Below are 24,809 nucleotides of genomic sequence, written 5' to 3' on the forward strand. Positions count from 1 at the left end.
GAAATAAATTATTTATTAACTATTAATTAATAATTTAGGGTTTGGTTATTTATGATAAATATTAACATGTTTAATTTTTAATACAATAAAAGAAATTATAGCCTTTTTTGTAAAATTTTAGTTTCATTAATTTTGTTTGAACTCCATTAAATATTAATGTAATTGAATATGTATTTGGTCTTGATTAAAAGTGGCAAAACTAATATAAGGTTCACGGATTGGGTTATGAGTTATTCCTTTATTATGCTTTCAAAATATAGAATATGGGATGATTTTGATATTTTGAAATATGTTAAAAAAGAATTTTAATATATTAATATTAGTATAATTTTAGTGTTCAATAAATGATAACACACAAAAAGAAAAATCCAGAAGACAATATTGATAAGAATTTAATTTTGAAAGAAGCACTAAGGATTTTAAATTTACAAAATAAAAGTAAAGATTCGTGGAAGATTATCTGTGTATTAATTGTAACGTCTTATTTAATAATATAATACTACTAAAATAAAATATTTCATTATAAATATTTAAAAAACAAATAATTTAAGATATGTAATATATTAGTATTTGAAAGAGAAGACTATATATAGTAATATAACATATATATATATATATATATATATATATTATAGTTTGGTTTGTTCTAAACACTATACCTAATATGATCTAATATCGTCCAATGACTTAATGTCTCTACACCTATATCTTCATATGTTCACACCAATACGATGATCATTGTAAAGAGAAGAAAATAACACACCACTACACTAAGAAACACATGAGGGTAAACTAATTTGCAAAAGAAGCATCATACTTAAATTAAACATGTTATGTTGTATCAACATACACAATAAGTTAAACAATGGTAAAAGACATAGCCACACAATTAAAGACTCTTTTATACTCAATTTATCCAGATCCATGCATCTATATCAGATTTTGACAAGTTGTGCACTTGTGGTGTTATACTCAATTTATCCAGATCCATGCATTTATATCCCTCGTCTTAGGCCATGGGAAAGTTCCTAGACTAGGACCTCATACTATTCTCACCACATAACTCATCCTCCTCTATATGAGTTTGGATGATTATTAGAGTGTCAGATGACCTCCAATATTGAATCATGTTGGGTCTTTCGAGAGAAATACAATACCAATGAGCATGAACCCAAAGGGATTGACATCATCTTAAAACGATGGGTTTGAGTTTTTATATAGTGGTCAACTTTATCATTTTTACTCAATGTGGGATTTAGACTCGCATTTGGATTCCGAACAAATTCCTACATTAATACATACACTAAGTGATTATTCTAATAGTCGATTATAATTTTTTATTCATAATAGTGACTATTTTAGTAACTAATAATTTTAATTTTATAAATTAATATCTAAATTGACCACTATAATTCTTAACAATTCTTAATCACTAAAATTGTACTAATTAAGAGTTTTCTTACCATATATATTCAAGACAAGTCAATTTCTACCATAATTTTGTCTTTAAAAATATATTAGATAGTTAAAGAAATAATGTATATTTAAATTATTCTTAATTTTGACTCTTTAACTCTTGAGCCAGACATTAACCATTAAAAATCTCTTAGACGTTATAAGTATTGAAAAAGAACCACGTGGTACCATAATTAAATTCGAAGTCTCGATATTCTTAATTTTGGATAATTGTGTTGTGTGTGAGTCTATAGTTAGAATATTAAACCTAATATTTGATTGAAGTTTGAAAGAAATGAAAGAGAGGAAGATCTGAGGCAAGAATGAAAGCATATATAGTAATTATATGTCTTATTAATTAAACTGTCTCTATGAACTCAAATTCGAAGGGTTCAGTACGAGTGAGATTCAAGCGTCTTCCATCCTCACCCTTGCGTGGATCCAAGAGGCCAACATCGGAACAAGCTTGTAAACCATCGACGCAGAACACAAACCTATACCCATGATCGGATTCTTCAATGTGAAATGTGCCATTAAAAATTGTTTGCCCTGGATGCCCTTCGGGACCACCGATTCCCAAACCAGCCTTATTCGTCTCTGGGTCCAGGTACACCAACCAATCCGGGGATGCTGCACACGGTGGTGGTGTATCTATCACCTTGATCACAATACGGGTACCTATACCAATGTTTCCAAAAGTCGACAATTAAATATCGGGTTAAATATGTTTTTGATCTCTTATGTGTTTCAGTGAATTTTGGAATTAGTTCAGACCAATTTAGTCTTTTATCTCTCGAAATAAGTGAATTTAATTTTTTTAATAAAATTTTGTTAAGTTTATTTGACATTTGAAGCACATTTGACTTAACACTAAAGCAAAAATGTGTCAAACAGTATAAACAATTCAAATACAATTCTGAAATACGTATGAAACATCAAATAAACCTAACAAAATTTGATTTAAAATGACTAAATCCACTTATTTCGAAAGATGAAGGACTAAATTAGTCCAAAGTTTCGACTAATTCCAAAATTCACTGAAAAGTTAAGGAAAAAAAACATATTTAACTCTTAAATATTTAAACTATTCAAATATTATTGAATAATATTATAATATTTTTTAATAATTAAATTTTGATAATATTCTCTTTTAGTCCGAGGTGACATATTTTAACTAGTTTTTTATTTCTTTATATTTAAAATCATTTAGAAGATGTCATCTCAAATTGTAAGAGAAAATTGTCAAAATTTAGTTGTTAAAATATTATTTTTCGATGAGTACCTGTGAAGATGATTCCAGTACTGATTCCAGGTATGATCATTCTCATAGTGAGGTTATGGGCCTGACGTGAGGGATTTTGCATGAGAGTAAGAGGACAGTTTGATAACCCAGTTTCGGCAAGTTTCAATCCACCACCGCTATTTTTGCTACCGAAAGCTGGAAAGATGTTGTATTTGAGACCTGGGAAAACGCCATTCCCTCTTATGTCCCTGACTTGATCAACAGAGAAAGTTAGGGGAAGGTTGGTGAGGAAAGCAATGAAGGAGAGAGCAACAACTAGGGTTGGTTTCATGGTTGATTTAGTGGATGTTGTTCTTGGAGATGTTGGGGTGAATTGATTTTGGATCTTTATATATAGAACAAGGAAACTTCTATCTTAGACATCATAGTTTTTTTTTTAATAACATTTGACACCGTCGATTATTATTATTCATTTTATTTTCCTTTAAAAAATATATTAAAGTTAATTTTTGTGAAGAACATTTTACTTTTATAAAAATTGTCAAATAATAATATATCAAACAATTTTTTATATAAAACAAACATGTCGTTATAGCATTATATTTTTCCACCTAAAGAAATAATAATCAAAAAACATATTGGAGTTCAATTTCGATAATAAATGCACAACATAACGTGTCATGTCAAGATAAAATAACACTCAAGTCATCTAATTAGTTAAGAGAAAATTTGGACTCATTAAAAAGAACAAAACCTTCTATTAGAGCATAAAAAAATATTTAGGGCTCAACTGAACATAGTCAAATTTAGTTAAATTTATCTCAAATTTAAAACTTAATTAAATCTTTATTTTATAACTCAATAAATTAATATTTTTAAGGCTTAATAGGATTTCTAGTCACCAACATTTGAGAGATTTATTCAATGTGGTTCCTCAATTTTTTTCTTCTTCAATTTCAATTCTCATTTTATTTGAAAGGAAAAAATGTTGTCCTTTTGTTAAATTGATGCTGAGAGGTTAATACTTTGGAAGTTAATAACTACGAGTGAATCTAAACTTCTCTAACCAACCCTTCACTCCCTCAGAAATCATGGAAATGCAGTGATTAGAAACAAAGAATGAAGGGTCAGTTCGGAAAAGCCTAGAGTCATTAACACTTAATCACATTTCAAATAGTATTAATGTCAATCCAATAAAAATTCTAGGTTAATTTCTTTCAAATTAAAATGGAACTAAGAAAACAAAATTGAGGAATCACATTCAATAAAATTTTCAAATATTAAGACAAAAAAATCTATTAAACATATTTTTAATTACGTATTTTTTTCTTTTTTTAATTGAGCATATTAATGTATAGTATAATATTACTAGAAAAAGGTTATAAATTTAATTAATGCATTTATTGTATAAGTTGGCAACATATTTTTTTTTAATGAAAGAGAGTTTATATGTTTACAAGACAAAAATATATACTTAATAACTAAGAAAATCAATGTTTCCATTAAATTTTATTTTGTAACTTAAAATACTAGAATATATTATAATATTATTAGTATAGGTTCTCAACTAAATGTATCATTGTTTAAGGTGTCGAAGTTTTTTTTTTTAAAATTAAAAGACAATTAATATTTCACCACAAAAAAAAAATAAAACATTAATTTGGTTTCTATTTTCGTTCAGTTTTATCAATTGTGTTTAGGGATGGTAAATAAACTCGTCCCGTGGGTATTGCCCATACTCATCTCCATTTTGACGGAGAATCCTTGCATTGGCTCAGCATAGGTACGGGGTGTTGAAAGGGGGAGCCCGCTTAATAATACAAAGCTAATTTTGATGATGTTCAAAGTCATTGTATCACTATTTTAGTGTTTTAGACTTAATTCTAAACTTATCTTGTAAATAGGTGATGCATATATAGGATTTAATGTAAACTAAGTTGAGTTGTATAGATTAGTTGTCAGTCTATTAAATATGTCATATGCAGAACTTGCTGATGGATTGGACATTTTACTAATGGATTATTAGAGGACACAGCATTGATGCAGTGAAAATTCACCCACGATACTCGATTTGGTAATTCCTTAATCCATTAATTTCAGCAGCAGAACTCTGATTTAAAAACAGTTTTGAAATCAGTTTGGGTTTTTTCACGAATAACTGAATCACGAAGAGACTTTTTGAGGGATTTCTTTATGGGATTAAGATTCACAAAGTTCTTACTTTCTTGGAGATCATTCATTTGAATATTCAAGAGGACTGATAATGGATTCAATCTTGGAGGGTCAAGCTTGGATCTAGGATTAAGGGTTACATATGCACATCCACTAGGTGTATTCGTTCCTTGCTCCTTTTTATTGTATTTCTGTTTACAGTTGATTCATTGTGTGAGTGAAGGTCTAGTTGCAATTGTGTGGAGGCATCACATCTCTTGATTTGTAGATCAAACTTCTTAATCTTTAGGGTCTTGAATTATATAGATGCTCTTGTAATTCTTGTAACTCTTTTGATTTAGTGGAATCCTCCTAAGCTTAGGTTGCTTAGAAGAATATTGGACGTAGATGCATCTTGAATCAAACCCGTATAAAAATTGTTGTGTTCTTTGCTTTTTTCATCTTTTATGCCATTCCTAATTGATTAATTGAGTCCATTCCTAGTTGTTTGGGGTCATAAAGATTGAAAAGGATTTCACGATTCATTTAAAATCAGTAAAAGATTGGATAACCAATTCACCTCCTCTTGGTTGAGTTATATATATATATATATATATATATATATATATATATATATACTCTTTTAAGTGTTTTTGTTAGAAAATTAATTTTTTAATTTAATTTATTTCAAAATATTATTTGTGTCATAGATTATATGAAAATAACTTAATTATATATTTAAATATAAATATCTATTAATATTTTATTTTATTTTTAAAATATATAGTAAATAAATTAAAAGGTTAAAATAAATATCAAATTTATAAAGATTAACGGTACAAGATAAAAGTAAATAAAAAATGAATTAGAAAATAAAATAATAAAATTAAAGAATATATATATATATATATATATATATATATATATATATATATATATATATATATATATATATATATATATATATACCGGATGTCCACATCCGGTAAAGAAAAAACAAAATGAAGTTCTAGATGTTAACATCCGTATAACAAAATTGAATACTGGATGTCAACATCCATAACAGGTTAAAATTGAAACAACAAAAAAATACCAGATATCAACATTTGTAGAACAAAATAAGGTACTGGATCGTGACATCCATTTAAAAAAAAAAATTGGTGTGGATCAGTCAGAGAAAAAAAGTAATTGCTTTTAACTGAAGGGTAAAGTGGGAACTTAACAAATTTTTTGGAGGTACAAGAGAAGAGAAGTAGTTGGAGATGCACCGAGAAGCTCCCTTGAGAAAAATCTTTACCAACTTTACTTATATGTTCTTTATTTAATGGGCCTTTTTCATTTCTTGAGTCTAAACGAGGCCCAATCACTGGTGATGGGTTTTATTAGTAAGCTAAACAAGGTCCAATCACTGTTATTTTTCTTTCTTCAAGCAGACCAAACTCTGTGTCAACACATTTTTAACCATTTGGTCCCATTTCCTTGAAAATCAAAGATTGAGAAAACAATTGAACTGTTTGGTAGGATCTTGAGTTCATGCAGCAGTACCATTATGACCGACAAATTTCTTTAATTGATGAATCAAAGTAGTGTACATAATGCATCAAATTGCCAAACCTAAATTACTTTAAAAATAAAAATGGAAAAAAAATGACATTAACGTTGATCTAATGAAAAATTACATTAAATCATTTAAAAAACCTAAGAAAAAAACATCATATCATCGTTACAAATACTATTAAGCCTACGTCATATTAGGTTTCAAGATATTCTAGCTTGCATTTATAGATTTTTATTAACATGTACTTCCTTTACATCTCACGAATCCAAATTCTCTATTATTTTTTTTACTATCCTCTACTGAGCATTAAAAATAGAGAAAATTTCCTATCAATACAAAGTTTATCAAGTGAAGAATTAACCATGCATATTCAAGGGAAAACCAGCATTAAATTTACTGGGGCCAATTTGCCTATTAATTTTCAGATTGGTCTTGGTAACCAAGACCACCGTCCATGTTATATCCACTTCAAATATACTGCTTCAGATTTTCTTGGTTCACAAAGGTCCACCACTTTCATTGTTTCAATCATCGTTAATAACATGGTCCTTCCACCTAAAGTTAATTAAGTTGTATCGCATAAAAAGATATATAATAAATACGTTTTTAGTCCTAAATTTAGACGTTTTGAAATTAAAATTTGTCATGTTTCAACTTTTGATACATTTTAATCTCAACACTTTATAAGTAAATGAATACAGATCTTTTAAATTAATGACACTAATTTTTTTGAACTTGTTAAATGGTGTTTTAGACTAACATCTAAGCTGGATCTTGTTAAAATGATGTAAACAATTCAAATATTATCCTAAACGTAATTGACGCATCAAAATAATTTAACACAGTTGAGTTAAAAAAATTGTATTCATTTATTATTTAAAATTTAAAGATCAAACTGTATCAAAATTTAGGACACTACAACAAAAATGATTTTAGACAACATTAAACGAGACCACATATATAAAAATGTCATCTAAATAGAGTAAATGTAACATTTTGTTAGACGTGACTTAAAAATTATCTTAAACAACATTTATAAAAATTTTGCTTGTAAAAAGTTTGGGTTAATCCATAAAAATGTAGTCTAAAATACATTGAAAATTAAAGTTTTTAAATTAGAAATATTCCCTCTCTCTTTTTTGACTGAAAATGCAAAACCTTATTCTAAAAATGCAAAAATTTGAATTTTTTCCCTCCATTTGATTTTAGATCGAAAAGTCTAAGAGTTCACAATGTTGAAAATGTGAAATTTTGTAAAATATGTACATAAAAACTGTTGTCTTTTATGAGAATTTTAAATAACGATTTTGAAATTGTTATCGTCTTGCAAACTGTGACCTATTACTTACAGCTATGCTCATCTAGACTATACCTAAAAAGTTGTTATCTAAACTTTAACCCACAGTTTTTGTGATTTAATTTACAATTTTGTATTATTACCTAAAATAATTTTTATTAAAATAAAATTTCGCGTGAAAATTTAAAGATAAAAAATATATTTAACCTTATTTTCGACCGAATGTAATATAATAACATGAAAAACTACTGATTGAGCATTTGCCCTGCATTATTGAGAAATTATTACGGTTGTTAGATAAAGGCCAAACACAGTATTTTTTAAGTAATGTTGTATTTGAGAAAGTTCAGAAGATAAGGACGTGAAAAAGAAGGTAATAAATCCCTAGAGGCAGCAGTACCTGATGCAACCAGAGCTTCATGGACTGTCAAAATCGTCACAGACAAATAAACTATACTATACAACTCTTGAGCAATTTGTAAGTCACGATCATCAATATGTAAGAGGAAAATAATTGACATAACCTGTTAAAATTGCATGGACCACATGTAAAGTTTTCAATGCAAATACTTTTCCTTCACAAGCTCATGTGTATCGTGATCATCAAGAACAGACAGAACTAAGAAAAAATAAATGCCAACAATTATGATCAAATATAAAATACCCAAATTCTGCATATTTGGTCTTTGCCATATCAACTAAGATACCCCTCATTACATATTCTGGTGCTGTATTAAATTCAATGGGACCCTTTTGGCTATGAATTTTCAAACTTGTCTTAGCCATAAAGGCAATGCAATGCCAATGCCATCGTTCATGTTTCATCCACCACAAGTTACCTCTTCACATCCTTGGTTTAGAAAGGTCCAGCACCTTCTCTTTTCCACCACCAATGAATAGTACTTCCACCAACCTTCCAACCATGTGAGCTTCACCTTTTCTTCTTCCTCGTCCAAAATCTCTTTCTCACTCTCAATCTCTCTTCAACTGTGACATAATAATCTTCAAGACCTTTTTCATAGCTACAACTTCTTCATTCACTATAATGATGGCAGAAGATAACTCTACCAAGAGAAACTCCAACGTTCAGCTCCTAGAAGAACTAGAGGCTCTCAGTGAAAGCCTTTACCAATCACACACCTCAAACACAACTAGAAGAACTGCTTCATTGGCTCTACCAAGAGCTTCTTCACCTCCTCTTGTCTCATCTGCTGAAGATGACAATGACACTGCTAAAATTGACAACAAACAAAGCAACAAAACTCGGTCTCGCCGCATGTCCTTGTCTATATGGCGATCAAAGCCAAAGCCTGAAGATGCCAAGGCAACTCTTGCTCAGCCAGAAGCCAAAAAGTTTAATGACACGGAAAATTCAGATGAAAAGAAAGGGTTTTGGAGCTGGAAGCCTGTGAGGGCCATTTCCCATATTGGAATGCATAAACTCAGCTGTTTGTTTTCTGTTGAAGTGGTCACTGCTCAAGGCCTTCCTTCTTCCATGAATGGACTGAGGCTTTCTGTTTGTGTTAGAAAGAAAGAGACCAAAGATGGGAGTGTTCAGGCCATGCCATCAAGGGTTGATCAAGGTGCTGCAGATTTTGAGGAGACCCTTTTCATAAGGTGCCATGTTTATTGCAGCCATGGTAGTGGAAAGCAGCTTAAGTTTGAGCCGAGGCCATTTTGGATATACCTTGTTGCAGTTGATGCCAAAGAGCTTGGTTTTGGAAAAAACTGTGTGGACTTGAGCCAGTTGATTCAAGAATCCATTGAGAAAAGCCAGCAAGGGACGCGTGTGAGGCAGTGGGACACAAGCTTTGGCTTATCAGGGAAGGCAAAAGGAGGAGAACTGATTCTGAAACTTGGCTTCCAAATCATGGAGAAAGATGGAGGAGTTCAGATATATAACCCTGAAGAGAATTTTAAGTCTAGCAGGTTCAAAAATCTCACTACTTTTGCTCGCAAGCAATCTAATTCATCATTCAGCATGCCTAGTCCAAGAATAACAAGCAGAAGAGATGCTTGGACTCCTTCACAGAGAAGGTTAGCAGAAGACATTCAAGGTGTTGATGATTTTAACCTCGATGATCCTCCCTCTACCCAGAAACTTGATGGTGGCAAAGAGAAGGTGGAGGATTTTGATCTGCTGGATTTTGAGGTTGTTGATAAAGGAGTTGAGGTTCAAGAGAAGAAAAAATATGAAGGAGAAGGGTCTGAGAAATCCATTAAAGTGAAATCAGCTACAAGTGAGGTCGTCAAGGAAATAGTGCATGATCAGTTTCGCCAGACTAGACTAACCGAGCTTGATTCAATTGCCAAGCAGATAAAGGAGCTTGTGTCCATGATGGAAGATAACAATACTTCCATAAAAGGTGATGAAACTGAGTCACTAAGATTGGATTCTGATGAAGAAATTGTGACAAAGGAATTTCTTCACATGCTTGAGGATGAAAACATCAGAGGTTTCAAAACCAACCAATCTGAAAAATCTCCATCAGAAGTTGCAGAGGTAGAATCTGAAGTGTATCTCCCAGATCTTGGCAAGGGCTTGGGGTGTGTGGTTCAAACAAGGGATGGAGGCTACTTAACATCTATGAATCCTTTGGATAAAGTTGTAGCTAGAAATGAGACTCCAAAGCTAGTAATGCAGATGTCAAAGCCTTATGTGCTGCCATCAAATCAGTCTCTAAATGGGTTAGAGTTGTTTCAGAAATTGGCTGGCATTGGTCTTGATGAACTCAGCTCACAAGTTTTCTCCATGATGCCCTTAGATGAACTGATAGGTAAAACTGCAGAACAGATAGCATTCGAAGGCATTGCTTCAGCCATCATACAAGGAAGAAACAAAGAAGGAGCCAGTTCAAGTGCTGCACGTATAGTTTCTGCCCTCAAGGGCATGGCAAATGCAATGAGTTCAGGAAGACAAGAGCGGATCTCAACAGGACTTTGGAATGTGGATGAAACTCCACTTACAGCAGAGAAAATTCTAGCCTTCACAATGCAAAAGATTGAGTTCATGGTGGTTGAAGGGTTGAAAATCCAAGCTGATATGGCAGAGAAAGAAGCTCCCTATGATGCTTCACCACTTAAAATGGAAGGAAACAAAGACAATGATCTATTAGGTTCTGCTGTTTCACTGGAGGATTGGATCAGAGACCAAAGCTTCACTAGCACTGGTAGAAGTTCTGATGGTGAGCCCTCAAATATCACACTCATATTTGTTGTCCAACTAAGAGATCCTATAAGAAGATTTGAAGCAGTTGGAGGTCCTGTGATGGTGCTCATTCATGCATCAAGTGAAGAGACAAGAGGGAGTGATAATCACCAAGATGATGAAGAGAAAAGGTTCAAGGTAACAAGCATGCATGTGGGAGGATTGAAGGTGAGGAGTGCTACAAAGAACAACAATGAATGGGACAGTGAGAAGCAAAGACTAACTGCAATGCACTGGTTGATTGAAAATGGGTTGGGGAAGGCAAAGAAGAAAGGCAAGCATGCATTGGTGAAAGAGCAAGGATTTTTGTGGAGCATTTCATCAAGTATAGTTGCTGACATGTGGCTCAAAACCATGAGAAATCCAGATGTTGATTTGTTTCAGAAGGAATAAGCATATATCCACTGTGCTGTTAATTATGCAGGTAGTTTTAGCAGGTTACGATATATACAACTACACAATGTTGCAAACATGTCTCGTGCATGGGCTCCAGAAAAAAATTGGAGAGAATATTCTTGTTAGTTGTTAGTTCTTGAGGTTTATAGATAAAATAATTGTGCCAAATAATTATTCATGGGTCTTAGTTGCTTTTTGAAGAACTAATAAAAACCTGGTACCAATTTTCTCACATTCCTCACATCAAACCATTGATAACAACTTTTTGTCTCTTCTGTGATTAATTTGAGAAAAGGCTGTGCATGTAGTGTATATAAAATTTCTACTCTCGCTTATATAATTGATGTTGGAATCAAATGTATTGTGTGACTTAGTAAGATAATTTTGGTTAAACCAACAAAGCGAGCATGCTTTTTCCTTCAAATCTTTGCACTACAGAGGATAAAGCGATCATTTTTCTTCCCATTTCAGATCTGAACGATGGGAGGAAACACTTGAGCCTAAACATATATGTTATCAATCCATTGTATTTTTTTTTTTTTGAGGAAACTCAAGCAGAAGTATCTGATGCAAGAGCTTCATGTTGAGTAAATTGTAAGCCAAGATTGATATATAAGAAGAAAATAATTGACACCATCCAGAATGTACCATCCATGTTCTTTAAACTACAGGAAGAAACATCTCGGTCAAAGAGATAAAAAAATATATATCTGGGGACACCGAAACAGAAAAAAGTCTTGTAAGAACATCTTATAATTTCACACAACAACAATTAATTATATACACCACACATTTTATTTAAATTTAGTTATTTTCAAAAATTAAATAAATAAAAATTATCTACTAAATAAATAAAAACAATCTATAATTAAATTATAAAAATTATTTATGTTTATTTTTATAATTACAATAATTTTGTTATTTTTCTATCACAAGAAAGTAAACACATATACGTATATGTTTTCAATAGTATATGTAATACAACTCCACCATGTTTTCAATAGTATATATAATACAACTTCACCATCAAGAAGAACTTGGGCTTCCAACAAAAGTTAATGCCCAACAAACTACAATCAAACAAAAATATCTTTGTACGGTTTGCAAGTTAAACATATCTGTGTATAGTTTTTAAGCGGGTGCTAGGTGTTTCATGCAACAGATTTCATTCCTATGCCATTAGCCTTGGTTACAAGAAACTGAGTTTATAGACCATTATACTTATTATAATAGGTCTGGTGATGATGATTTTATCATATGTTGGAGGTAGGTCCCAACATAAATTGAAGGCACGTTTAGTTAAAGGCTTGATCAGACAGACTTGAGACTAACAAACAAAATTTTAGGAATGCAGATTCACCAACACTTCAACACGCATGCAAGATTACATGTCAATTTTTACCTCGCTTTCTATTAATTGTTCTTCATGCATAGCAGTAAAACAGAGGGGTGGAGATGTCTTGAGTACCGTATGGTGGGTAGTCTTATATATCCTATGATTTATACAAGACCAAACATTAAGCAATGGGAGTGGTTAGTAGGTTCTGTTAGCACTTTGTAAGACAACAACTCTATAATCTTGTAAAAAAACTTTATTCACCTATTGTGTTGTTGTTCATACAATACATAATATATTTATAAATCCACATTTCTTGACCATTGTACTCTCAACGGCTATAAACAACTATAAACGGTTAATTCATTAACTACCTAGACTCCAACGACTAGTGCATTAACCACTCACAACAGCTAATTTCTTATAACGACTAGTTACCCATAGTGGTTAATACATTTAAGTTTATTAAAAACCCAACAAACTCAAGTGGAGAGCATTGAAGTATTGTTAAGTAGAGGATCCTAAGATACATTAAAGGTATCTCGGATGTTACAACATGATGGCAAAAAATAAAATATATATGGTATGAAGAGTTGATTAATTTCATCAAAATATGTAGGTGGGAGAATGTTAGAAAAGAAGTTTCACATGGTGAGAACTTAGCTTAAGACTTGCTTTTCATGTTATAGAAAATAGTTTAGTGTTTTATTAGAAGAACATCTCAAAATTTTTTGATTTTCATTTCTTTTACTTTATTGTTCGAGAGAAGAATTAAAAGAAAAAATTAATTTCTTTTTTAAAATAGAAAATTAGTGACCTCTAGAATAAAAATTAGTTTCTAGATTTTTTTCTTTATATTTATTATTCTCTGTTTTCAAGAGAGATTGTCATTATTTTTTCTCGAAAATTTTTCTTTCTTTACTAAAGTTATATTATTTATCTATTATTTTTAATGTATATTTTATTTTCTATTTTATATTTTATTATTTTTAATGTATATTTTATTTTCTATCTTATATTTTAGTAGTGAATATTTGTGTTATTACTGTTACTCTAATATCCAACATAACCCACTTGACCGATCAGGTATGATAAACTCATATCTTGAACAATACTACCCATCCAACGTTTGACCCTATACCCGAAAATTTTTTATTTATTTTTTAATAGATATAATTTTTTTAATAATTATACTGTATTCAAAAATGAATCATACTACTCATATGAGTTGAGTAATAGGAAGTTAAAAAACCTTTTTTTTTTCTTGTTAAAAATACTGGTCGAGAGGGTTTTCACAAAATTATTTAGAAATTGTTATGCAGTATTCTCAAGAGGAAGTTCAGAAGGATAAGGACACGAATATTCATTGACACAAAATTTTTACATTTATTTGTGCTATCTTTCTTTATTTTTTCTTTTTCTTACAAATATAAAATTTTTACTTTCTTATAATATATCAAATGAACTTAATGTATATCAAATAATATCCTTACTAAAAAAATCCCAAAAGATCAGATGCAAGAGCTCTATCAATTTTATGTCAACATCGTCACAGACAACTCTTGAGTAAATTGAAAGCCAAAATCTTTATAAGAGGAAAATTCCAGAAAGAGGTTAACAATTGTATGCACCACGCATGTTCATATAAACACCTCCACCATCTAGAACAACTAGGGCTTCCAACAAAAAATTAATGCCCAACAAACTATAATCAAATAAAAAAAAAAAAAAAAAAATTGAGTACTAAATTTTGACAACTTTCTCTTATAATCTTAAGTATTATTATTTTTTAAGTGATTTGTCATTTTTTCAACTTTTCATTCTCAATTTTCTAAAACCACTTAAAATATGTCATATCATATTATAAGAAAAAATTATCAAAATTTAACAGTGAAAATATCGTTGTCTAATAAAATATCCATAAAGTGTACACGTGTGACTTTATTAACAAATAACTACCAAAATTAATATTTGAACTTAGACATGTCAACTAAAATATTCCTCATAAAATATTCAACATTAAATTCGATTGGACCATTTGCCTTCAAAGTTGTTTTATCCACCACAAGATATACCTCATCACATTCTTGGTTGAGAAAGCTCCAACACCTTCACTGTTTCCACCACCAATGCACAACTCCTACACCAAATTTAACTAACCAACCTTTCCAATGTGAGCATCATTTTTCTTCTTACTCATCCCAAAACTGTCTCTTCGTTTTTGGTAGCAACAATTCTTTGATCACAGTGATGACAGAAAATAAGAGAAACTCCAATGTTCATGAGCTCCTACAAGAACTTCAAGCTCTCAGTGAAACCCTTTACCAATCACATTCCTCAGACAGAACCAGAATAACAACAACTTCATTAGCTCTACCAAGATCAGGCGCGTCTCCTTTTGTCTCGTCGGCTGAAGATGGCAATGACACTGCTAAAGTTAACAACAAACAAAACAACAAAATTCGGTCTAGAACCAACTTAAAAGTAAAGCAGGTAAAATATTCGTTTTAGACTTTTAATAAAAAAACTTTCAAAAAAAAATTATTTTTAGTATTAATTTTTTTTTATTAAATTAATTATAAAATTATTTTTTTTAAAAGAAAGCTTAAATTCTTTTGATACTAATATATTTCTATTGAATTAATTATAAAATTATATTTAAGAAATAAAAAAACTTCAAATTTTCTATTTTTAATACTAATATACATCTATTAAATTAAGGGTTAAATATGTTTTTGGTCTCTCAAATTTCAGTAAATTTTGGAATTAGTCCTTCTTCAAAACTTTATATCAATTTAGTCATTCATCTTTAGAAATGCATGGATTTAGTCGTTCTTACCAAATTTTGTTAAGTTTATTTGACATTTTAAACGCATTTTATGATAATATGAGTTAAAATTGAAACAAAAATATGTCAAACGGTGTAAACAATTCAAATACTATCATGAAATGCGCTTGAAATGTTAGATAAACTTAACAAAATTTGGTTAAAATGACTAAATTCACACATTTCTAAATGTGAAAGACTAAATTGGTCAAAAGTTTTGAAGAGGAACTAATTTCAAATTTCATTGAACCTTGAGGAACCAAAAACATATTTAACCCTTAAATTAATTATAAAATTATATTTAATAAAAATAAATTTCAAAATTTTTTTATTACTAACATACTTCAAAAAGAATAAAAGTGATAATTTTTAAATTTGTTTTAGGTCTCTCAAACTTTTAAGCCATCCATGGCTAGGTCTCGCGGCATGTCCTTGTCTCCGTGGAGATCAAGGCCAAAGCTTGAAGATGCCAAGGCAACTCTCACTCAGCCATATACCAAGAAGTTTGATAACATGGAAAATGACAAGATAGGAATTTGGAGGTGGAATCCTTTGAGGGCAATTTCTCATATTGGAATGAAAAAACTGAGCTGTTTGTTTTCTGTTAAAGTGGTCACTGCTCAAGGCCTTCCTTCATCCATGAATGGACTAAGGCTTTCTGTTTGTGTTAGAAAGAAAGAGACCAAAGATGGGAGTGTTCAGACAATGCCATCAAGGGTTGATCAAGGTGCTGCAGATTTCGAAGAGATTTTTTTCATAAGGTATTGTTGATATTATTTCTCTGTTAATAAGTTGGTTCTTGAGATAAATATGGTAATGAAACGTGTTTGAAATGTCAAATAAATTTAACAAAAAATGATTAAAATGACTAAATCCATGTATTTTAAAAAACGAAAGACTAAATTGGTCAAAAGTTTCGAAATGAACTAATTCCAAAATTCACCGAAAATTAAGAGATCCAAAACATATTTAACCCTTATTTTTTTTCCGATAGGTGTCATGTTTATTACAACCAAGGTAGTGGGAAGCAACTTAAGTTTGAGCCAAGGCCGTTTTGGATATACCCTATTGCAGTTGATGTGAAAGAGCTTAGTTTCGGAAGAAACTGTGTGGATTTGAGCCAGTTGGTTGAAGAATCCATTGAGAGAAGCCAGCAAGGCACGCGTGTGAAGCAGTGGAACACAAGCTTTGGGTTAACGGGAAAGGCAAAAGGAGGAGAGCTGGTTTTGAAACTTGGGGTCCATATCATGGAGAAAGATGGAGAAGTTGAGATGTACAAGCAGGAAGAGAATTTTTTTAAGCCTAGTAGGTTCAGAAAGGTTACATCTTTTGCTCGCAAAAGATCCAAGTCTTCACTCAGCTTTACTAGTCCAAGAATAAGAAGTAGAAGTGATGCTTAGACTTTTTTGAAGACAATTTAAATGGATAATAATACTTTAACTCATTTTTTTTACATCATTAAATCATCACATCACATGATTAAAAAAAAATCAAAATAGGTGATCTAATGACGATTGAAATAGTGGGTTAAAAGTGGATAAAAAAATGGATTAAAATATCATTATTCAATTTAAGCATATATCTTAGTTATGGGTGGATCTTGGAAAAATATATCAAGGGTGTTAAAATTTTCTTTATAAGTGTATTATAAGCATATGTCCTTAGACTTTTATATTATTATAAGGGTTAAATATGTTTTTGATCCCTTAACTTTCAGTGAATTTTGGAATTAGTCCATTTTGAAACTTTGGACTAATTTAGTCTTTAATCTTTCGAAATACGTAGATTTAGTCTTTTTAATCAAATTTTGTTAGGTTTATTTTATGTTTCGTAGGCATTTCAGGATTGTATTTGAATTCTTTATAATGTTTGACATACTTTTGCTTTAATGTTAAGTCAAATACTATTATGAAACGTGCTTAAAATGTCAAATAAACTTAAATATATTATTATCTACTATAAATATATATAAATATAAGAAAAGATTATATTAGAAAATTTATTTTATTATCCATATTTATCATATTGATATGTGTTCTTAAAAATAGTTTTTCAGTCATTTAATATTAATTTATCTATTTATTTATATTTATTTTGTTGTTACGTATGTCTACTGAGTTAATTTATACTTTTATTCATATTCTCTCCATAATCACCTTGAATATAATATATATCCATTCATATAAAAAAAAATCAAAAGAACATCAATAGGTGTGTAAACACCGTTTTAAAACTATTTATTATATAAGAAACTACGAATATTATAGTTAGAACTAATATAAGGTCATCCAAAATGTCTTTTTAGTGTAAGGTTTGATATTACTTCTGTTCAAAATAATATAAATTTAACAAAAAAAAAAAATAGTGTGTCAATGTGATCAATCTTATAGTATTACCATTCATATATTACTATAATTGTCATCGCTATCATCATTGACGAGAGTAGCAACTATTATTCTGGTATTTTCCATTTTCGTTTAATCATCATCATAAGTGTATCCTACTTTACCACATATTTCGATCTATAATTTCTTTCCTACTTTGTCAGAGGTTTAAAATGCATCTTCAATTTCTATTTCATGGTTATTGAATTGTGCGAAGCATGTGCTACAACAAAAAATAAAAACTATACAGTTCAGGAGCGTTAAAAAATAAATAAAAAATATATAAACGACTATATCTATTTTTTTTTTATTTCACGGTTCACTACCCAAAAAACTTATATCTCTTGTAAATTTTGTTTTAAATTTTCTTTTTAAATAATAGTTACAAACTTTGTTATAAAAAAAATTATAAAAAGTTGTTACCCATTTTTTTCAAAAATATTGTATATAATTTTTTTTTTGCAAAATAATTATACAAAATACTTATAAATTTTATAATTTTTAAAAAATAATTATCCATGAAAATTTATTTATCAATTAGAATTTTTAGAAAAAAAAAATTCTTATAAATTTTTTAATAAATTTGTAGAAAAAATCATATGTAATATAATTTTTTTTAATAGTGATTAAACTAGTATAGTGTTTTAGTTAAATTAGTATAATTATTGATTTATTTTTATATATGAAAAATATATTAATAGTAACACATTCAATTATTTCATAATCTGTTTTTAAACATTTATAATCATTTCCTATGTTGCGATAAGGTGAAAATAAATTCCCACTTAATTATAATGAATATATATGACACCGATTTTTATTTTAAAACCACAATACTTTAGTTCAATTAGTGATAGGTTAAATTAGTACCATTTTAAATTATAGTACGAATAAATAATGTGAAGTTGGTACATAATACATTTTTCAACCGTCCAAAAGATAATAGAGTACACTATTTTCAAAGTCTCGTATCAATGAAATAGAAGGCGAATTTATAATACATAAATGAATTCAAGCTTCATTTTACAAATTAGATTTAGAAGATTGAGTTAAATTTAAAATTTACTTCTTATTACTACAGTATAAAAAATCATTTTTAAAATCTCTTGTAAACTGATTTATGATTTGTTGGTATGTATGACTAAATCTCACTTCTTCACATATCAATTTTAAAGTTTGTTAATTTAATCTACCGGATTAATATTATTATAACATGTAAATATAACTAGATGCACCGATATACAATCATTTGAAGAACGGATTAATATTATTATAACATGTAAATATAATTACATGCACCAATATACGATCATTTGAAGAACGATACAGTAAAAGTAAATCAAACCATATTCTATAGTTGGTCTTTTATTGTAAAACAGAGGTTTTATAGAATTCGTGGAACCTCCAACAGCATTAACTACCATTGATAATCGAAAACTCAAAGGGTTCATTGTTTAACACAAGACGCCTTTCTTGCACATCATCGTGTCTCCCAATGCCATAACAAGTGCTGCTGTCGCTGCTGTCGAAACAGAACACAAGCTTGTAACCCAAGCCAAATTTCTGAACGATAAACTTTCCGGGCACTACCTTCTTCCCCGGATGGTCTCCCTCGCCACCAATCCCCACCCATATCCCCGGAAAATCATCAGAAACCACCACCCAGTTGAAAGATGAAGCACACGAAGGTTTATCCACAAACGCAACATCCAAAGGCGTTTCTGTGAAGATGTCGCCGGAGCTTGTTCCTCCGGTGCCGAACTTCACAGCCAGGCCAGGGTCAGTCTCGTCGGTAGGTTGTAGAACAGCAACAGGGCATGCTGAGTTCTCAGCTTGACCTAATGTTATAGCGCCACCTTCTGGGCCAGGAAAAAATGGCAGAAGGTAGTATTTTGCAGCGGAAGAAACGGGTCTTTCTTGTGAGTCCACCACTTTTTCGGGAGCTTCTGAGAACGATGGTGTGAAGTTGAGGGTGGTGATGCCAAAGAGGAAGAAGAAGGAAAGGGTGAGAGATGGTGCAGACTTCACCATGTTTCTGCGTTTTGCTGGTTTAGGTTTATGTCGATGATGTTTTTTGTGTTGCTGGTTCAACCTCCTTTTATAAGGATTCGCTTAGGGTTTCATATGAAGCAATTAATTTTTTTTTTCGAATTTGTTGGTTGATGGTCCAAAATAAATACTTTTGATTAGTAGTTTTTTCAAAGGTGTTTCCAAATTGTATAGTGTTCTATTAATGTAGTAGATCTAACTTTAGTAATGTAATTAGTGAGTCTTAATTAATGTATTTTTTCATCTTACTAATTAGTCAATATAATAATAAGTCTTTAATAACTAATCATTTTTTTTTGTGGTGAATGCATTAATAATTATACGTTTCATCTATAATAATATAGGAAGATATTCATCCACATTTTAAAATAACAATTTTATCATTTAAAATATAATTATTTATAAAAATTTTAAAAATTAATGGTTGTTTTTATAATTTTTTTTATAAAATCGTTCATAAGTTTTTCTCTTTTTTCTTTATTTATTAACAGTTATTCTCTCATTTTTTTTTTGATATATTTTACTTTATTTTTAATAATATAATTTTATTTTATATATTAACTTAATAAAATTACATTATCATCATCAATTAATATAATATCATGTATATTTATATACACGGACCTGTACGCCAGTTGAATTTAAAGTGTTTCATTCATTGTAGATATATTTTCTTACAAACTAATTAATCGACCAACTGAGAATATCCTTTTCCGATTTCAGTTTTATATATGTGTATTTATATTTTACTGTATTAGAATTATGAGATTGATATATTTGACTCACAAAACGTATTCAATAAAAGATATTAACTATCTTTAATGTGTTTGGATTCGTTTTAATACTATGCTATATATATATATATATATATGCACAAATAGCATGAAAAGAAGAAGATAGTTCGAAAAATTTAACTAACCAAATTTAACATACCTCATCACATTCTTGGTTGAGAAAGCTCCAACACCTTCACTGTTTCCACCACCAATGCACAACTCCTACACCAAATTTAACTAACCAAACTTTCCAATGTGAGCATCATTTTTCTCTTACTCATCCCAAAACTGTCTCTTCGTTTTTGGTAGCAACAACTTCTTCGTTCACAATTATGACAGAAAATAAGAGAAATTCCAATGTTCATGAGCTCCTACAAGAATTTGAAGCTCTTAGTGAAACCCTTTACCAATCACATTCCGCAGACAGAACCAGAATAATAACAGTTTCATTAGCTCTACCAAGCTCAGGCGCGTCTCCTTTTGTCCCGTCGGCCGAAGATGGCAATGACATTGCTAAAGTTAACAATAAACAAGACAACAAAACTCGGTCTAGAACCAACTCAACAGTAAAGCAGGTAAAATATTTGATTTAGATTTTTAACTAAAAAAATTCAAAAAATTTATTTTTAGTACTATTTTTTTTCTATTAAATTAATTATAGAATTATTTAGAAAAAAAAAGCTTAATTTTTTTAATACTAATATATCTTTATTAAATTAATTATAAAATTATATTTAAAAAATTAAAAACTTCAATTTTTTTAATATTAATATACCTTTATTAAATTAATTATGAAATTATATTTAAGATAAAAGAATTTAATTTTTTTTATAATTAATATATTTAAAAAAAATAAAAATTGATAATTTTAAATTTGTTTTAAGTCTCTCAAATTCTTAAGTCATCCGTAACTAGATCTCGTGGCATGTCCTTGTCTCCAAGGCCAAAGCTTGAAGATGCCAAGATAACTCTCATTCAGTCACATACCTGTTGGAACTGTCTAACACTACAGGTCACGCACACACACAATATGCAGAGAAAAACAGGATAAAAATTTTCTTATTAACTGCAACAGCAATACACAAATTATATAAACTGTCAGGATGACAGTTATTACAATCACACACGAAATATTATAGTTATTGCAACTATAAAAGAAACAAACAACTCTTTGATTAATTTCAACAATACCAAGAAGTTTGATAACATGGAAAATGAGAAGATAGGAATTTGGAGGTGGAACCCTTTAAGGACAATTTATCATATTGGAATGAAAAAACTAAATTGTTTGTTTTCTGTTAAAGTGGTCACTGCTCAAGGCCTTCCTTCATCCATAAATGGACTAAGGCTTTCTGTTTGTGTTAGAAAGAAGGAGACCGGAGTGTTCAGACAATGCCATCAAGGGTTGATCAAGGCGCTGCAGATTCAAGTCTAGCAGGTTCAGAAAGGTTACATCTTTTGCTCGCAAAAGATCCAAGTCTTCACTCAGCTTTACTAGTCTAAGAATCAGAAGTGATACTTAGAGTTTTTCAAAAATAATTTAAGTTGATAATGATATTTTAATCCATTTTTTTTTTACTTTTAACCTATCATTTTAATTACTATTAGATCATCATATTATATCATTAAAAATAATCAAAATAAATGATCTAATGACGATTGAAGTAGTGGGTTAAAAGTAGATAAAAAAATGGGTTAAAATATCATTATTCAATTTAAGCATATATCTTAGTTATGGGTGGATCTTGGAAAAATATATTAGGGGTGTTAACATTTTCTTTTATAAGTGTATTATAAGCATATGTCCTTAGACTTTTATATTATTATAAGGATTAAATATGTTTTTGGTCCCTTAACTTTAAGTGAATTTTGGAATTAGTCTATTTTGAAACTTTGGACCAATTTAGTCCTTCATCTTTCGAAATGCATGGATTTAGTCATTTTAATCAAATTTTGGTAGGTTTATTTGATGTTTCATATGCATTTCAGGATTGTATTTAAGTTGTTTATACTGTTTGACACATTTTTGCTTTGTGTTAAGTCAAATATTATTATGAAACACGCTTGAAATGTCAAATAAACTTAACAAAATTTGATTAAAATGACTAAATTCACGTATCACAAAAGATTAAGGACTAAATTGATCCAAAATTTCAAAATGGACTAATTCCAAAATTTACCGAAAGTTAAGGGACTAAAAACATATTTAACCTTCTTTATTATAATAGTTATTATTATTTACTATAAATATATAAATATAAGAAAAGATTATATTAGAAAATTTATTTTATTATCTATATTTATTACGTTGATATGTGTTCTAAAAAATAGTTTTTCAGTCATTTAATATTAATTTATTTATTTATCTATATTTATTTTGTTGTTACATATTTCTAAAGAATTAATTTATATTTTTATCCATATTTTCTCCATCTCCAAATCTCCTTGAAAATAATAATGTTCATTCATATAGAAAAAATTCAAAAGAACATCAATAGGTGTGTAAACACCGTTTTAAAACTATTTATTATATAAGAAACTACGAATATTATAATTAGCACTAATATAAGCTCATTTGAAATTGTCTTTTAGTGTAAGGTTAGATATTATTTCTTTTCAAAATAATATAAATTTAACAAAAAATAATAGTATGTCAATCTGATCAATCTTATACTAAATAAAGAGAAACACAATTCAACCCATTTTTATACACATTAAGTGAAGACCATTGATTCATTACATTTTCATTAATTATTATTATTATCCTAATAGTATTACCATTCATATATCACTATAATTGTCATCGCTATCATCATTGACGAGAGTAGCAACTATTATTCTGGTATTTTCCATTTTCGTTTAATCATCATCATAAGTGTATCCTACTTTACCACATATTTCGATCTATAATTTCCTACTTTGTCAGAGGTTTAAAATGCATCTTCAATTTCTATTTCATGGTTATTGAATTGTGCGAAACATGTGCTACAACAAAAAATAAAAACTATACAGTTCAGGAGCGTTAAAAAATAAATAAAATATATATAAACGACTATACCTATTTTATTATTTCACGGTTCACTACCGAAAAAATTTATATCTCCTGTGAATTTTTTTTTAAAAAAAATAGTTAAAAAAAATTGTAAAAAGTTGTTACCAATTTTTTTCAAAAATATTGTATATGAAACCTTTTTTCGCAAAATAATTATACAAAATACTTATAAATTTTATAATTTTTAAAAAATAATTATGCATGAAAAAATTATTTATCAATTAAAATTTTTAGAAAAAGTAATAAGAAAAAAATTTCTTATAAATTTTTTAATAAATTTGTAGAAAAAGTTATGTGTAATATGAAAATTTTTAATAATGATTAAACTTGTATAATATTTTAGTTAAATTAGTATAATTATTGAATTATTTTATATATGAAAATATATTAATAGTAACACATTAAATTATTTCATAATCTATTTTAAAACATTTATAATCATTTCCTATATTTTGTGATAAGGTAAAAATCAATTATCACTTAATTATAATAAATAAATATGACACCGATTTTTATTTTAAAACCACAATACTTTAGTTCAATTAGTGATAAGCTAAATTAGTACCATTTTAAATTATAGTATGAATAAATAATGTAAAGTTGGTATATAATACATTTTTCAACCGTCTAAAAAATAATAAAGTACACTGGATTGAAAATCTTATATCAAGAAATTAAAAATAAGAAAAATTTATAATACCCATAACAATATATAACAATATATAAAGGAAATTTCTTTTTTTGTGTCCAATTTTCAAAATACCGATTTTATCCTTTAAATATAATAATTTATTAAATTTTTAAAAATTGACCGTTACTTTTATAATTTTTTATAAAATCATATGTCTATACTTCTTCTCTTCTTTAATATTTATCAATGGTTATTCTTTTATCTATTTTGATATATTTCACTTTATTTTTAATAAATATAATTTTAATATATATATATATATATTAACTTAATAATATTATAATATTATTATCTACTAATATAATATCATGCATATTTAAAAAATATATACATACAGGCGCGATAACGTCTGTGTTTCGCTAGTATCGCGCTCGTATATATATATA

General features: G+C 29.0%; 4 protein-coding genes across 4 annotated transcripts; 2 read left to right on the forward strand and 2 right to left on the reverse strand.

Moving 5' to 3' along the window:
• Positions 1-1,768: 1,768 nt before the first annotated feature.
• LOC114182636 (kunitz-type trypsin inhibitor-like 1 protein) lies at positions 1,769-3,084 on the reverse strand. Its single transcript, XM_028069548.1, has 2 exons — positions 2,738-3,084; positions 1,769-2,133 (listed from the first exon to the last, which is right to left on the reverse strand). The coding sequence occupies exons 1-2, from the start codon at positions 3,027-3,029 to the stop codon at positions 1,814-1,816; spliced, it is 612 nt and encodes a 203-aa protein (XP_027925349.1). The 5' UTR covers positions 3,030-3,084; the 3' UTR covers positions 1,769-1,813.
• A 5,382-nt stretch (positions 3,085-8,466) lies between these two features.
• On the forward strand, positions 8,467-11,433 carry LOC114181438 (protein PLASTID MOVEMENT IMPAIRED 1-like). The gene has a single exon (XM_028067897.1). The coding sequence runs from the start codon at positions 8,750-8,752 to the stop codon at positions 11,303-11,305; it is 2,556 nt and encodes an 851-aa protein (XP_027923698.1). The 5' UTR covers positions 8,467-8,749; the 3' UTR covers positions 11,306-11,433.
• Positions 11,434-14,894: 3,461 nt separating this feature from the next.
• On the forward strand, positions 14,895-16,871 carry LOC114180899 (protein PLASTID MOVEMENT IMPAIRED 1-like). Its single transcript, XM_028067194.1, has 3 exons — positions 14,895-15,137; positions 15,856-16,232; positions 16,466-16,871. Exons 1-3 carry the CDS (start codon positions 14,895-14,897, stop codon positions 16,869-16,871), a joined length of 1,026 nt encoding a protein of 341 aa, XP_027922995.1.
• Positions 16,872-19,109: 2,238 nt separating this feature from the next.
• On the reverse strand, positions 19,110-19,917 carry LOC114182613 (subtilisin inhibitor CLSI-II-like). Its single transcript, XM_028069511.1, has one exon. The coding sequence runs from the start codon at positions 19,884-19,886 to the stop codon at positions 19,269-19,271; it is 618 nt and encodes a 205-aa protein (XP_027925312.1). The 5' UTR covers positions 19,887-19,917; the 3' UTR covers positions 19,110-19,268.
• Between the last annotated feature and the right edge of the window lie 4,892 nt (positions 19,918-24,809).

This window comes from Vigna unguiculata, chromosome 4 (assembly GCF_004118075.2).
Source record: "Vigna unguiculata cultivar IT97K-499-35 chromosome 4, ASM411807v1, whole genome shotgun sequence".
Taxonomy (NCBI): domain Eukaryota; kingdom Viridiplantae; phylum Streptophyta; class Magnoliopsida; order Fabales; family Fabaceae; genus Vigna; species Vigna unguiculata.

Excerpts from the sequence above, each read along its gene's own strand:
- LOC114182636 (XM_028069548.1), bottom strand. The coding sequence starts at position 3,029 with ATGAAACCAACCCTAGTTGTTGCTCTCTCCTTCATTGCTTTCCTCACC. Across the intron at positions 2,134-2,737 it reads TACTGGAATCATCTTCACAG|GTACCCGTATTGTGATCAAG; the intron begins GTACTCATCGAA and ends ACATTGGTATAG.
- LOC114181438 (XM_028067897.1), top strand. The coding sequence starts at position 8,750 with ATGATGGCAGAAGATAACTCTACCAAGAGAAACTCCAACGTTCAGCTC.
- LOC114180899 (XM_028067194.1), top strand. The coding sequence starts at position 14,895 with ATGACAGAAAATAAGAGAAACTCCAATGTTCATGAGCTCCTACAAGAA. Across the intron at positions 15,138-15,855 it reads CCAACTTAAAAGTAAAGCAG|GTCTCTCAAACTTTTAAGCC; the intron begins GTAAAATATTCG and ends AATTTGTTTTAG. Across the intron at positions 16,233-16,465 it reads GAAGAGATTTTTTTCATAAG|GTGTCATGTTTATTACAACC; the intron begins GTATTGTTGATA and ends TTTTTCCGATAG.
- LOC114182613 (XM_028069511.1), bottom strand. The coding sequence starts at position 19,886 with ATGGTGAAGTCTGCACCATCTCTCACCCTTTCCTTCTTCTTCCTCTTT.